This window comes from Hesperophylax consimilis, chromosome 15, assembly GCF_061612785.1.
Source record: "Hesperophylax consimilis isolate HC1 chromosome 15, BYU_Hcon_1.0, whole genome shotgun sequence".
NCBI classification, from domain to species: Eukaryota; Metazoa; Arthropoda; class Insecta; order Trichoptera; family Limnephilidae; genus Hesperophylax; species Hesperophylax consimilis.
Genome location: NC_142850.1, coordinates 17,569 through 32,325, shown reverse-complemented (window position 1 = coordinate 32,325; position 14,757 = coordinate 17,569). Strand labels below are relative to the sequence as shown.

The following is a 14,757-nucleotide window of genomic DNA, read 5'->3' as shown; positions in this document are numbered from 1 at the left end:
GGTTGGGTTGGGTTGGGTTGGGTTGGGTTGGGTTGGGTTGGGTTGGGTTAGGTTAGGTTAGGTTAGGTTAGGTTAGGTTAAGAAAATAGGTTTTTATTTAAATTTGAATGATGTGTCCATATAACAAGTACCCTATAATTCTATAATATATTTCCCCAGTATAATTGGAACAACCAGGGAGCCCGCAAACGAGCATCGAGTTCTCGAGAGCGTGAGCTGAATGAGCGAACTCTCTCCACTGTGCGCGAACCCTCGGAGGGTCGCAGCAGTAAAGGCGGGGTGGCTGTGGCGGTGGTGTCCTCGGACCAGGCGGAGATTGACATGCTGCGGGACCTGCAGATGAGGCGACAGCATCTGGAGAGCCAGGTATGCACACTTGAGAATACTCTTCACATATGAGTACTAATGATTTAAGTCATATACTGCTGATATTTCCGTTGAAACGCCTCCATTTTTCTAATAAAAGCATGTATCGGAAAGTAAGGTTACAAACCTTTTAACGGCAGGACCATTGTTATCACGACTCATTATAAATAAATTAATATCTTTCGTTGGTAATTCAATATTTTAAATTTTGGAAAATAACTGATATTTATTTGTATTTGGTTTATACCCCCATCAGTACATTAGCAACATTATCCGCTTATAGTGATGGTAGTAGGAGTTTTTCTAAATATTTTCAAGTTATTCGTTACTCGGGAATCTTTGTCTTTTTTGTTAGAAAATGTAATGATATATTTTGTATTCTTATCCTGACACGATTCTAACTAGTTTCAGAGTTCGCAGGTGGCAAAAATCCAGAATCTTCACGCGGCGACTTCTTCACTGGCTGACGCCGTCTCTATGCCCCAGACCATAGACAACGTTGGGGCCCTGGGTGGACAGGGGGGACGTGGGGAGGGGGGTAGCCAGGAGGGTGGCCGCGGAGGGTGGGGGGGCTCCGAAGCCAGCGAGGAGGAGGGGGGCACAATTGAGAACACCATCAGACACAAGGTGGCCGCCGTCAATGTGATGAAAGTGGAACTGGAAAGACTGAAAAGTGAGTAAATTAAAGTAATTCACGACGTAGAATCATTCCTATTAGTGTTTAAAAATGCTTGTTCAAGGCATGAAGTCCATAGAGATTATGGTTAATCTGTGGTAGCCTTAAGTAATTAAAAAAAAGTGTTTTCTTAAAATTTTATGTGTACATGGCAAAATGCCGTAGCTTCACTACTATATGCTCCACTTCAAAAACAGAATTGTATTATTAATGGTTTATTTATTTTATGTGTACATGGCAAAATCCCGTAGCTTCACTATTAAATGCTCCACTTCAAAAACAGAATTATATTTTTAATGGTTAATTAATTTTAATTCTTTTTCAGATATGCTAAGGACTGTGGATTCTATCCAAAACAATTTCGGAATCAATTCAACTTTTGATGAAGAACATGTGTTTCACAATACTCCTCATATTCCTCAAGAAAACCATAATAGAAATCAAAATAGGTACATATTTATCCATTACTCGTGACTGCCGAGATTTTGTTTACCTCTTTCATAAAAATACAATTTAAACACACATTTCCTAGTGGAGACAGGCAACCATTGTTTTGACAAGACAACCTCAGGTGTCCCTATCTTGCTCTACTTTGGCGGCCTCAGTCCATCACTGGCCCAGTCTCTCCTCGCACAGCTTCTGCATCTAAAAAGAGTTTTTTTTTTCCAGAGTTTCTGAATCATCCGTGAACAATGCTCCTCTCTGCAGAACAGACTCATCTTCATCTTCTAAAATAATGAAAGACGGCCAGTCGGGGGCCCAGAACAGTGGCGCCAACTCCAAGAGTCAGAACACTCCTCTGGGATTGTCCAGACTTCAGAATTGCATATCGTCAGGATCCAATAAGTGCACCAATGTCAGTGAGCAAAACCAAACTACAGGCACTGGTGACAGTGTTGGTTCTGGTCTGGCAGTCATCCAGCAGTTGACCCACGAGCTGAAGCAGGCAGCCCAGGGACTGAGCGAAGAGAGAAGGCGCCTGAAACACGCCACCAACAGAGGTACTAATCATTACTATCAGCACAGAAACCTGCATTGCTTTTAAACCATCCCATCTGAAATTATTTACACTGAAACTGACCACAGCAACTGAATTAATTGTTGTAAGAACTTTTACTGAATTTATTGATGTAGTAAAAATAACATAACTCTTTGTTTTTGTATTTATTTAATATAAATTAATTTTTTTTATAAATTTTTATAATATAAAAATAAATGCTTAAGATTTTTGTTGTTTGTTTTTGGGGTGTTATGCCGTGTTGCGCTAACTCCTTCTTTAGCCGACGTTTCGGACAGCGTTGCAGTGTCCATCATCATCTTCGGATCTACCGGATCTGCCCTGATGATGGACACTGCAACGCTGTCCGAAACGTCGGCTAAAGAAGGAGTTAGCGCAACACGGCATAACACCCCAAAAACAAACAACAAAAATGCTTTTGGCCGTGAAAATCTAAAAACTTAATTGTGGCGGTTCGGACAAAATGGATTAACCTTTGATATGCCGTGCTCCAGCTCAAAATCCCACTCACAGAAAGTATTGTTTTCAGATTAACAATTACCAGTTCTCAAAATTTTACAAATTATTTGTATCCGATCCTGCGCAGGGTTCGCAGCATTCGGTTTATGTTGATTGCTTACTGACTCGTGGGACGATGGGCTAAAACTTTTCATGTGCAGTAATGGGGAACTGCACTCTTTTAATTTATTTTTATCAATGATCTTCTAACTTAAATACCATAGAGAAGGAGACTTAAATACCATAGATAAGACTTATATACCAAGGGGAAGAGTTTGTCAAGACAGCAGACTTGTTTATACAAAACATATTAAAAACTTTTCTAATCGTCTTAAACTAACAACAAATATAGGTAGAGTTAATGTCTTGTCATAAAATGGGAGTGGGAAGTAGTATGAGGGGAAGGGTTTGCCAAGACTGCAGACTTGTTATACAAAACATATTAAAAACTCTTCTAATCGTCTTAAACTAACAACAAACATAGGTAGAGTTAATGTCTTGTCAAAAAATAAAAGGGTCTTTTTACAGGTATACACATGATTCTATTCAGCTGTATACATTACCCATTTACGATTGGTTGTGCTTTTTGCTCTGTTTTTCATACATAACAATTTAACATAACACATTCATTTTATTTGAATATTTTTACTGGGCAATAAATATTCTCACTCCATCAGAGACCAGGCCAATGGGAACCTCCATATTTTAAGAAAAGGTTCCAAGCGGGACTGTGTGGTCTGCTCGAAAAGGGAAGTAAAAGGCGGCAGACGGGAAACCAGTGAGTACTGTGACACGTGTCCTAACAAGCCACGTATGCATTTGGGCTACTGATTTCTAAAATACCACATGTTGAAAAATTATAAAGATTAGAATATGAAAATTTTTCTTTTATTAACAATCTTATATGATAATAAATATATATTTCTTAACATAACTATATCATTTTATTTGCTGCCTTACCAAAAAACATTTCTTTCTAATTTTTTAAAGATATTGTAATTTTTACTCATATTTTTACATTACACTCTATGGAGTAGCTGGTATACCATATAAAAAATATTAGTAGTACAAAGGGTTAAAAAACATTTTCAAGACAGAATGGAGATATTTCTTTAAGTATGTACCGAATGTATTTTAAATGAATGAAAAATAATTTCCAGACACATGTATGTCCAGTGGCTCCTCCATCAAGTCGGAGGACAAGAAGCGCACCAATAGTCTGAGCGGGGGCAACACCTCCTCCAACACGGTGGTGGGCTACCCGCCCTATGGGGGCCCGGTGGAGCGTCGCCAGCTGGCGCTTAAGGCTGAGCTGGAGGCCAAAAAGAAACAGCTGGAGCGCCTCATGAGCAAGGATGTAAGTCACCCGCACAGATTATAAAACAACAGATTTGGTCTTTATCTACAGTGTTGACTGTCACAGTGTTGAGAACACTTTATACTGAATGTTAAATAATTAAATTAATTGTTGCCTTATGTTAATTGACCAGCATACATCACTCATTCTTTTTTAGTTTCAAATGATCTGTGTGGTAACAATTTCATCATGAAATTCATGTCAAGGGTTCTTAAATATGTAATAATTTTGAAAAGTTAACTCTGTTCAGGAATGGGTTGTGGGTATTGAGGAGACACAAGTTATTAACAATTATTATTAAAACATACACAAAGGAATTTATTATGTCGCCTCACAAGAGCGGCCCTGTCTGTTCTGTACAGTGTAAAGGCAGGGGAACTATGTCGCTACCCGGTTGCTCAGCGTTTTGAGGCCGGTGAATATATATTACAACTTCTTCATTTAGATAGATTGATTTAGATCCATTGCCAATTTTAGTAAGAATAGAAGCAAATATACCGCACAGAGTTTTGGCCGTCGGGCGGAAAGAGCCGACGAGTCATGAGGCTAGCCGAATGAAGCGTCGGTCCATGCTAGTGCGTTGTCCTGTCTTAACGTACTGTGCTACGCAATAGTCAGTTTTACCTCCCCTAGGAGTGCCAAAAGATGTTTCAAATAAAATAAAAACAAAAGCTAACTGGTTATTGTGGAACTTTGCTATTGATAAGGATTCATAAAAACAACCCATTCTCATTTGGCAAATGTCAACACTTTTATCAATGTATGTTACTTGGGGCAATGACCCCATACAACAACAATCCACCTCCTCCCATAGGGGTTTTTATTAGCAACTGGAGCGCCAAGATGTTTACGATAAAATGCATTGAGCGCTGGAGATTTTCATATGTGTGGATTTGAATTTACCTGTGTTCATCAAAAAAATCATATCTCCAAATACTGATCTGTTAACTGTCGTTTAAAGCCAATGAATTTACCTATATTTCTATATTTATCTTAAGTTTGTAGGTTTCATTAAAAAAAAATCATCAAGTTCATAAACGCGTGAATTTCGTCTGATTGTTAACAAAAATGGTTCAAAACTGTACTTCTTACAGCATGTTTGTAAATGTATGTTTACAGTTTAATAATAAAAAAATAATTTTTCAAAAGAAGCAAACACATTGTGACTTGACATTTTAAATAATAAAAAGGGAAACACTTTGTTTACAGTCACTTTATTGAAATTTTTAACGTCTACCGGTTTCGGTACCTCCGTACCATCATCAGGACAGTTATAAAAATACTAACAAATACAGAATAATACACATATATATAAACAAATAGTTGAGAGAGAAAGAGATAAAAAACAGAGAGAGACAGTATCAGTTGTGGGCGGGAAGTGGGGGAGGGGAGTTAGGGATAACAGGAAACATATTTATTATAGGGCTGAACGTTAAATTTAGTTGATTATTGATAATTTCAGCCTTTGAATTGACTGATTTTTTTATTTCCAACGCTTCCAAGTTGTTAAGTCGTAAACCTATCTCATTTTTGTGAAGGACTTTAATACCCGTGTCACGGTTGAAAGTATGATCTTTATTAATTAGATGTTCTGCAAATTCTGAAAATCCCGAACTGGTTAGACATCTTAGGTGTTCTTTTATTCTAGTTTCTATATTGCGTGATGTTTGCCCTATGTAGAATGCTGGGCAATCATTACAACTAATTTTATATACGCCTGAGTGGCTAAGAACATCTTCTTTATCTTTGGCATTAATTAAAAATTTTCCTAGATTATTATTAGTATAATACGCTGGTTTAATTTCTGGGGGGAATTTAACTGTACATGTAGAGGAAAGGTTATTAATATACAAAATTCTTCTCCACTGCTGGTTGGAGTTATTATTGTTGAGAGTTGGTGGACTACTGTAGACGTATTTATTTATGGCAATACATCTTAATTTTTTTGTAAGGATTCTATCAATAAGGCCTATTTCATATCCATTATTAAGTGCTATTAGTTTAATTGTACTTAACTCATTAGCGTAATTAACATTTGATAAAGGAGTAGTGACTAAACGGTGGATCATAGAGTGGAATGCCGAATGTTTGTGGGAAATAGGGTGGTTAGACGTATTATGGATTGTAGTGTCTGTGAAGGTAGGTTTTCTAAAAATATTAAACTGAATTTTATTATCAATAATCGATAATGTGAGATCTAAAAAGTTGAGTGTCGAATTTATGCCTACTTCTAGTGTGAATTGGATCTGTTTATGTAAGGAGTTGAGGAGTAATAGGAAGGAATTAACTTAAAACTAAACGAAAACTAACTTACAACTTAAAACTAACTTACAACTTAAAACTAGGAATTTAGCTGACGCTCTGTACCCGCCCAAATACATATGATATCGTCTACATAGCGTCTCCATAGTAAAATATTTTTTAACAAAGGTGTTTTAAGTTCAAAAATATTGTTTTCAAAATTATTCATAAAAATATCGGCAATAAGTGGACTTGTGGGAGACCCCATCGGTAATCCATCTCGTTGACGGTACATTATATTATTATATTTAAAACTGTTTTGGTTCAAGCAAACATCGATAAGTTGGTTAATATCTTTTGTAAAATCCTTATGTAAGTTAGAACTATTGACTAAATTGCTTATAATATTTTTACATTCTACTACCGGAATACTGGGAAACAAATTCACTACATCAAAAGAAATGAGTTTACAGTTGCTAGGGAGGGTTAAATCTTTCAAGTGGTTGATTAATTCATGGGAATTTTTAATTGTATATTTTGGTTGAAATATATTGGAATCTTTAATTACCTTAGTAAGAAAAGAAGCAATTTTATAATTAGGTGCATTACAACAAGTCACAACCGGCCTAATTGGCCTATTAGCTTTATGTATTTTGACAAACCCATATAACCTGGGGATTTTCGGGTTTTTAGTTAAGAATTTAACCTGGTGATAAGTATCATCTTTGAATATTGGGGTTTTACACTCGTTGAATGTACTTTTAAGGGTTCTCTGGTATTTATTAGTCGGATCTACTTTTAAAATTTCAAAGTTATCAGATTCTAGGAAGTCATTAATTTTATGATTATATTCTATCTTGTTCATAATTACAACTGTATTGCCTTTATCAGCTCTGGTTAATATTAAATCTTCTTTCTTCAGTTTTTCACGGATATTTTTGGCGTGTAAGTTTTCTTGATTCTGCTTCGGCTGGAATCTTGGGATAAGGTTTTGTAAGACCTCGGCACTTTTGTAGAGGTAAGGTTTCGGAGATTTATATAACGCTGTTTCCATGTCTACTGCAACGTTTTCCACAGCACTATTGTAATTTTTATTAGTATATTTTAGGTTATATTTTAAACCTTTGGAGAGTAATTCCATTTCTTGTTGGGTAAACTGTGCCGAGGAGAGATTCTGTACACGTTCGTAGAATTTTTGAGATGATGATGTCTCCGGGTTATTGATGTGGGTATTTGATTGGCACAATTTTTTGAGTTTATTTTCCAGGGTTATCCTCTTTTTATAAGCTTTCACTGACGCAAAACTTCTAATTTTGTCATCAAAAAGATCCCATTCTACTGGGTGGAGTTCATGGACTAATTCGGTATGCAATATTTTAATATTTAGTTTTAAGTTATTTCGTTGTAGGTTAGTTTTAAGTTGTAAGTTAGTTTTAAGTTGTAAGTTAGTTTTCGTTTAGTTTTAAGTTAATTCCTTCCTATTACTCCTCAACTCCTTACATAAACAGATCCAATTCACACTAGAAGTAGGTATAAATTCGACACTCAACTTTTTAGATCTCACATTATCGATTATTGATAATAAAATTCAGTTTAATATTTTTAGAAAACCTACCTTCACAGACACTACAATCCATAATACGTCTAACCACCCTATTTCCCACAAACATTCGGCATTCCACTCTATGATCCACCGTTTAGTCACTACTCCTTTATCAAATGTTAATTACGCTAATGAGTTAAGTACAATTAAACTAATAGCACTTAATAATGGATATGAAATAGGCCTTATTGATAGAATCCTTACAAAAAAATTAAGATGTATTGCCATAAATAAATACGTCTACAGTAGTCCACCAACTCTCAACAATAATAACTCCAACCAGCAGTGGAGAAGAATTTTGTATATTAATAACCTTTCCTCTACATGTACAGTTAAATTCCCCCCAGAAATTAAACCAGCGTATTATACTAATAATAATCTAGGAAAATTTTTAATTAATGCCAAAGATAAAGAAGATGTTCTTAGCCACTCAGGCGTATATAAAATTAGTTGTAATGATTGCCCAGCATTCTACATAGGGCAAACATCACGCAATATAGAAACTAGAATAAAAGAACACCTAAGATGTCTAACCAGTTCGGGATTTTCAGAATTTGCAGAACATCTAATTAATAAAGATCATACTTTCAACCGTGACACGGGTATTAAAGTCCTTCACAAAAATGAGATAGGTTTACGACTTAACAACTTGGAAGCGTTGGAAATAAAAAAATCAGTCAATTCAAAGGCTGAAATTATCAATAATCAACTAAATTTAACGTTCAGCCCTATAATAAATATGTTTCCTGTTATCCCTAACTCCCCTCCCCCACTTCCCGCCCACAACTGATACTGTCTCTCTCTGTTTTTTATCTCTTTCTCTCTCAACTATTTGTTTATATATATGTGTATTATTCTGTATTTGTTAGTATTTTTATAACTGTCCTGATGATGGTACGGAGGTACCGAAACCGGTAGACGTTAAAAATTTCAATAAAGTGACTGTAAACAAAGTGTTTCCCTTTTTATTATTAAATAAAAAAATATATATTTTAACAGTTTTTTTTTAGTATTATTTTTATTTAAATAAAATGTAGAATGTACTTACGAAAACTTCAAAAATTATTTGTTTTTCACTTGACATATTATTTTTCAAACATAATTTATCAGACCAAAGTTTATCCTAGAATAATAAAAATTCTCTATTATCTATTTCTATAATTTTAAATTGGATTAATAATCATATAATTTACAATATTACACCTTTTATTTAAGGACAATGCACATACTGCACCGAAAAAGTAAATTTTTTGTGCAAATTAAAACTCGCTTTCACATTTTTTAAAATTTTAAATAACTTTAAATAAGCAGAGAATTTAATAACAAATACATTGATACATGATACATAACAAAATTTGTGTAAAATAAACATTCACAGGAATTTTTAACGCGACAACATACCGTCAAAAAAAAAAACTCTTCACTGAGATAATTTGTTTAGCTTTATGTATTTACTGGTGACCAGATAACTCATCAAAATGACAATTCAACACACCTATAAAAAGTGTTTTAAAGTCATTAGTGATGAAACAAAAACTAGGTTAAATAGTTACACATATGTAAACTATTTAACCTAGTTTTTGTTTCATCACTTTTCATAACTTTATAACACTTTTTATCGGTGTGTTGAATTGTCATTTTGATGAGTTATCCATGGAACCGTATTTACTAGAGAAACGAGACATCTATTGATAATCTGTGAAACTACTAGCTGTGTAATACTGTTAGCTTTGTGAATATCCAAGTTGCAAACACGTGGGAACTTTTTAAATAATTCCTATAAATGTTTTAATATATCTCTTTAAATTGGCCTTAGGCTAGCGTGCGCTCGCGTGTGTTGCGAATTGGACAAAATATGGCCAAAAACACTCCAGTGGCTAAAAATATTGCCCGATTTGCATTGAGTTGATGGTATTTTTAATCCCAAACTAATATATATTAATTTGATTGGCAGGTGGACCACAGGACCAACCAGCAGTCCCTCGCCTTGGATCAATCCGCTGTGTCCAAGCCGACCCCTTCTGGGGCTGAGGAGGCAGCGTCCATGGGGCTCCCTGGGGGGGCGGGGCTCCCGGGGCCCCCCGCTGCTGAGGATGACTGCGCCTGCTCTGCGCTGACCATGCGAACCGACATTGATAATAGGTACTCGAGGTATGTGGCGTTTAAATACCGGCAATTTTAGCAATTTATGATCTCTGCAGAATTTCTTATGGGGCATGTAAGACTACCATTCAACTAGTATCTGGTAAGTATGTATGCATTCATCCAAAATACAACAACACTAGTTGCCCATCATAACAGAATAGGGGAGAAATAAGAATTTTTAGGTTTTGAAAAATTGTTGAATAATTTCCTGGGATTGATAAAAGTTCTTTCATAAGTTTAGTATCTCACATTTCTATAATTGTCTAAAATCACTTCAAATTTAGCATTAAACTTTTGTTTGTTGTGTCTTTCAACTAATATTCATCAGCGGTTGAGAACCATGCTTTATGGAACTCAGTAAATTTTTAAATTTTAGAAATTAACTCCTCAGGCTAATTTGTTTGCTTTTGGAAACAGCTCATATAAATCGTTTTGTCTCCCTTACTGTCATGGTGAGAAATATGATCTAAACAGTGTTAGAAAGAGAAAACACCTTGCTTTATTTTTAAATCTAGAAGTTAACCATAGAAAACTTAAAATGTGGACCTCAATGGAACCAAAGTTTCCGATCGCAATTCGAAAAAATGTATGAAACTTTGTGAATTTTTCATTCATTATTTTTATATGAACGAAAAAAAAAGTGAGGTGACTGTAACATATATAATACATTTTCCTAGGTGACCGGGTATCTCATCAAAATGACAGGTCAACATACCTACAAAAAGTGATATAAAGTCATGAAAAGTGATGAAACAAAAACTAGGTTACATAGGATAGGTAACTACAATAAGATGTGTTATTTTGATATTCAAAGAAACTTTTCCCGTAAAAGATCAATGGTTTCGTTGCTTGTGTGGCACGTAGCGCCGTCTTGTTGAAATTAAACGTTGTCCAGATCAATACCATCCAATTCCGGTCATAAAAAATCATTAATCATCTCTCGATAGCGCAATCCATTCACCGTAACTGTTGCTCCAGCCTCATTTTCGAAAAAGTAAGATCCAATGACTCCGCCGGACCATAAACCGCACCAAACAGTCACACATTGAGGATAGAGAGGCTTTTCAACAATAACTCTTGGGTTTTCCGAGCCCCAGATGCGACAATTTTGCTTGTTGACGAAGCCACCGAGGTGGAAATGGGCCTCATCACTCAAGATGATTTTTCGATGGAAATCTAATAATTAATAATAGTGAATTTTAATAATTTCAATGCGTTGTTGAAGCGTGTATCGTTCCATTTTTATTAATGGCGTAATTTCTACTTGTCAAATGTCAAAAAATAACAGCTTAAAAGTAACATCTACCGAAATAGCGTGCTATTCAAAATAACACCTCTTATTGGAAAACCCTATATTTAACCTACTTTTTGTTTTATCAATTTTTAAAGGTGTGTTTAATTGTCATTTTGATGAAATATCATGGAACCATTTTCATGTGTGTTTTTATTTTTAATCGTTAACAGTAATTTTAGTTATAAAAAACGTAAGGTGAGCCATTTTTAAAACTTTTTTACTTTTGCGTTATAAATTTTAATATTTCAAAAATTATGTTTGTTTCTAATAACAACATTTGTAAGTGTATTTAATCACCTTTCAAAAACAATATTTAGTTTCAGAAATATTCCATTTAATTGGATTTTATAGCAAAGCGATAATACTCTGACCTTCTGCCAAAATATACCAGAGGCCTGGGGGGTTAATTGTATTGTCATTTAAACTACATAAATTAATATATTCTTACGCTACTTATGTTTGCAGGCCATTAGTATATAAATCGCATTATTGAGTGATTTTAAGAAATCTTAAACAATAATAATTATAGGAATGTTGAGTTAAGTGCCTTTTCACTGAAGAATATGACATATAAGAAGGTTGAGGTATTAATACATATTATGTCATCTGTTAGTCATCCTTTAGCATTGGTATGATATATTTTAATTATAATTAATATGCACCATCATGAGATGTGCAAGTGCAGTTTAGTGGAATAAATGTACATCTTGTCCGTCTTAATCATCTTCTATTTGAAATGTGTTTTTACTAACTAAAATCTTAAGTTCTTTCTCCTTCTGAACTTTAATCTATTAAATCTGGTTTCTTTAGTTAAAAACTTATAAAGTTCAAATTTTTAGTATTTATTGGTTATTCAGTTTATATTTTTAATTCACGTGATGTACCAAGTATTTGCAAGTTGTAAGTTCCACTTTTAAAAATGCCCTGTAAAAGTAAGTCATTATAATGTATGCACATTTCAAATGTAGAAAAAAAACGATATTGTCTGCTTATAATATGTTATATTTTTGGGTTTACAATTGCTTGTCTGGTTTTGAAAAGATTCTTTTTTTTAATTTGTTGATTTCCTCAACACATCAGTTCCAATGTTGAAAAGTTCACTCTCTCCTGACTTACAAAAAAAAAATGTGTTGTTTAATTGACTGAGCGCAGTGAAGTCCTTTTTTAACTCGACCATTTGGCATTTAAAAAATTGTAAATTTGTTTGTTACATTCCGGTTCAAGATGGTTGCCATGCTAGTACTACCATAAAAAAACCACCCATTAGATTGATAACTCCATGCTTTATGCATGAAACAAATTGGCCCTCTATTTAACCATAGATATTCCAATATTTAGACACACTTTATGCGTGCAACTGTTCTATATCATACACCATCGGCGAGGATAGAGGAAACTCGAAAAAAAAGGTGCGGCCATAGACAATAAAATTCTCATTCCAAGCCTATCCTATTCAATAAATAGCCTTACATATTATTTTAAAAATAAAAATATTTGAATTTCAGAATGTTCCCTCACGACAACCAGACTCTATCTGACAAAGTACTGTCCTGCGAAAAAGAGCTTTAAATTATCTTTTTTTTATACCTCATTTACTTAGGACAATCAATCAAATTGTATCAAACCACTCAGCCTCCAACAGTTTTTCCATAGATTTTCAGAGTTGTTCATTGGTGGATGTGGTTAAATTATGTGATGTCACAAGCCATGGAGATTACTGTATCTTTTCTTCGATTCAAATTTTCTATCGGAGTTATACCCTTCTGGATACTGCATGATCGTGGTTCATTCTATGATTATGGTACCTACTTACCTGCCTGAAGAAAGTTGCTAAAAAGAATTGGTGACATTTCTTTGGAAAAATTGTATAATTCCTTATTTGAAATTTAAAAAATATATAAAATATCCATGGTTTGCAATTAAGTAGGTAGGTATTTAAGTATCTACTTACAAATCTTACCCCATTTCAGAGTAAATTTTGGATTTAATTTATAAAATAAACTAGTAAATTAAGTTTAAAAAATTTAGTTTGTTGAAAAGTTCGTCATTTGCAGTGACCAAGATGACGATGAAGCCTACTTGTCTTCATCCCGGAACCAGCTGAACATCAACCAGCTCAGCGGAGAACCTTCTCACAAGCTGCCATCCAGAGGTTCATCTATTGACAACTTCAAGGTACAGATATTGCCTTTTATACTTGATTGAAATTATCATATTGATTAAAACACCCAGTCGTAATAATTTTTATTACTTAATTTAAGTCAAATCGGTTAAAGTAACCAGTTTGGAATCGGTCAAATGTTATAAGAGGGCTGCTGTAAGAATATTATAAAACGATATTAGAATTGTAATATATTATAGTGTATGGCTTGTTTGTGTACTTGCTGTACTTGGGTGGTGCACCCGTCCACTATAAAAATGTATGGACAATTTAACATAAAGTAAGATAAAATTGAGCTTACTTTCTTTTCTAATTGGTTTACCTCTTCACTTATAAGCGGACAATATCGATTTACCAATCACGGTTCCGTCAAAAAACTATCATTAGGATCAGTGGCGGCCGCTGCCCTAAAAGGGTGGTGGTTCACTGACAATCCAAAATAAAAACAATATGACAAAAAGATTATGGGTAAAAATAATTATTCCACCTACCTTATTTGTAGATAAGGTCTATTCTACGTTGTTTGTGAAGAGCAAAAACTTCTATCACTTTCGAAGTGAAATTTGGGATTGTTTGCAAATTTTTTTTTTCAATACTAAGTACAGATAAAGCATTCAAACGGTCTTGACTCATCGTGTTTCGCAAGAATGATTTAATTCGTTTTAGGGTAGAAAAACACCTTTCGCTTTCCACAGATGTCATAGGTATTGTACATATTATTTTTAAAAGCTTCACACACTCCGAAAACGACTCGACTAAATTATTTTTATAAAAAAGTTGCAAGATTGCCACTGCACCATCGGCGTTAGAGAAATCATCTCTCCCGTATATAGCACATAGTTCATTTTTCAATTTAAATTTATCTAAAAAGATGTAGGTACGTGTTCACTGTTTCATTGAAATCACTTTGAGGAAAGTTTTCTTTATATTGAGTAAAGCGTTCACAATCAAATAATTTTGATGCTAATAAATGGTTAGTAAACTCGAATCTGTCTTTGATCTGTTGTAAGAGAATATCACATACTTCGATGCAAGTTGCATAGTTCACCGTTTTATTTCTTTTTGCTTTGGGCTCACCTGTTTGGTCTATGGAATCACGAACTGTCTGAATGCATTTTTCAAATTGATATATATATATTTCTTAATCATGATGGTATCCAAAGAGCGTGATTGTAATTGTTGAAACAAAATGTCACAATGGGGTAAAATCTTGTTGAAGAAACCTAACCAATATATAAACTGTTCATCCTTAAGATAATGCAATAACATACTGGCCTGGTTTATAGTATTCGAATCATTATTATTTTGGTCTAAAATAGTTTCCATACATTGTATCAACAATTCTGAGTACGCCGAAACAGTTCTCACAGTTTTTATGTTGAAATTCCATCTTGTTGG

General features: G+C 34.3%; 1 protein-coding gene across 1 annotated transcript in view; it reads left to right on the top strand.

Annotated features, from left to right (window-relative positions):
- LOC149417141 (uncharacterized) overlaps positions 1-14,757 on the top strand; it is a gene marked incomplete at its 3' end in the record, with an annotated part of 51,816 nt that overhangs the window by 19,498 nt on the left and 17,561 nt on the right. The window contains 7 exon segments of the mRNA XM_089640547.1: positions 160-366; positions 787-1,039; positions 1,368-1,491; positions 1,712-2,043; positions 3,719-3,915; positions 9,714-9,910; positions 13,253-13,373. Of these exon segments, the coding sequence (XP_089496673.1) occupies positions 160-366; positions 787-1,039; positions 1,368-1,491; positions 1,712-2,043; positions 3,719-3,915; positions 9,714-9,910; positions 13,253-13,373 (1,431 nt within the window).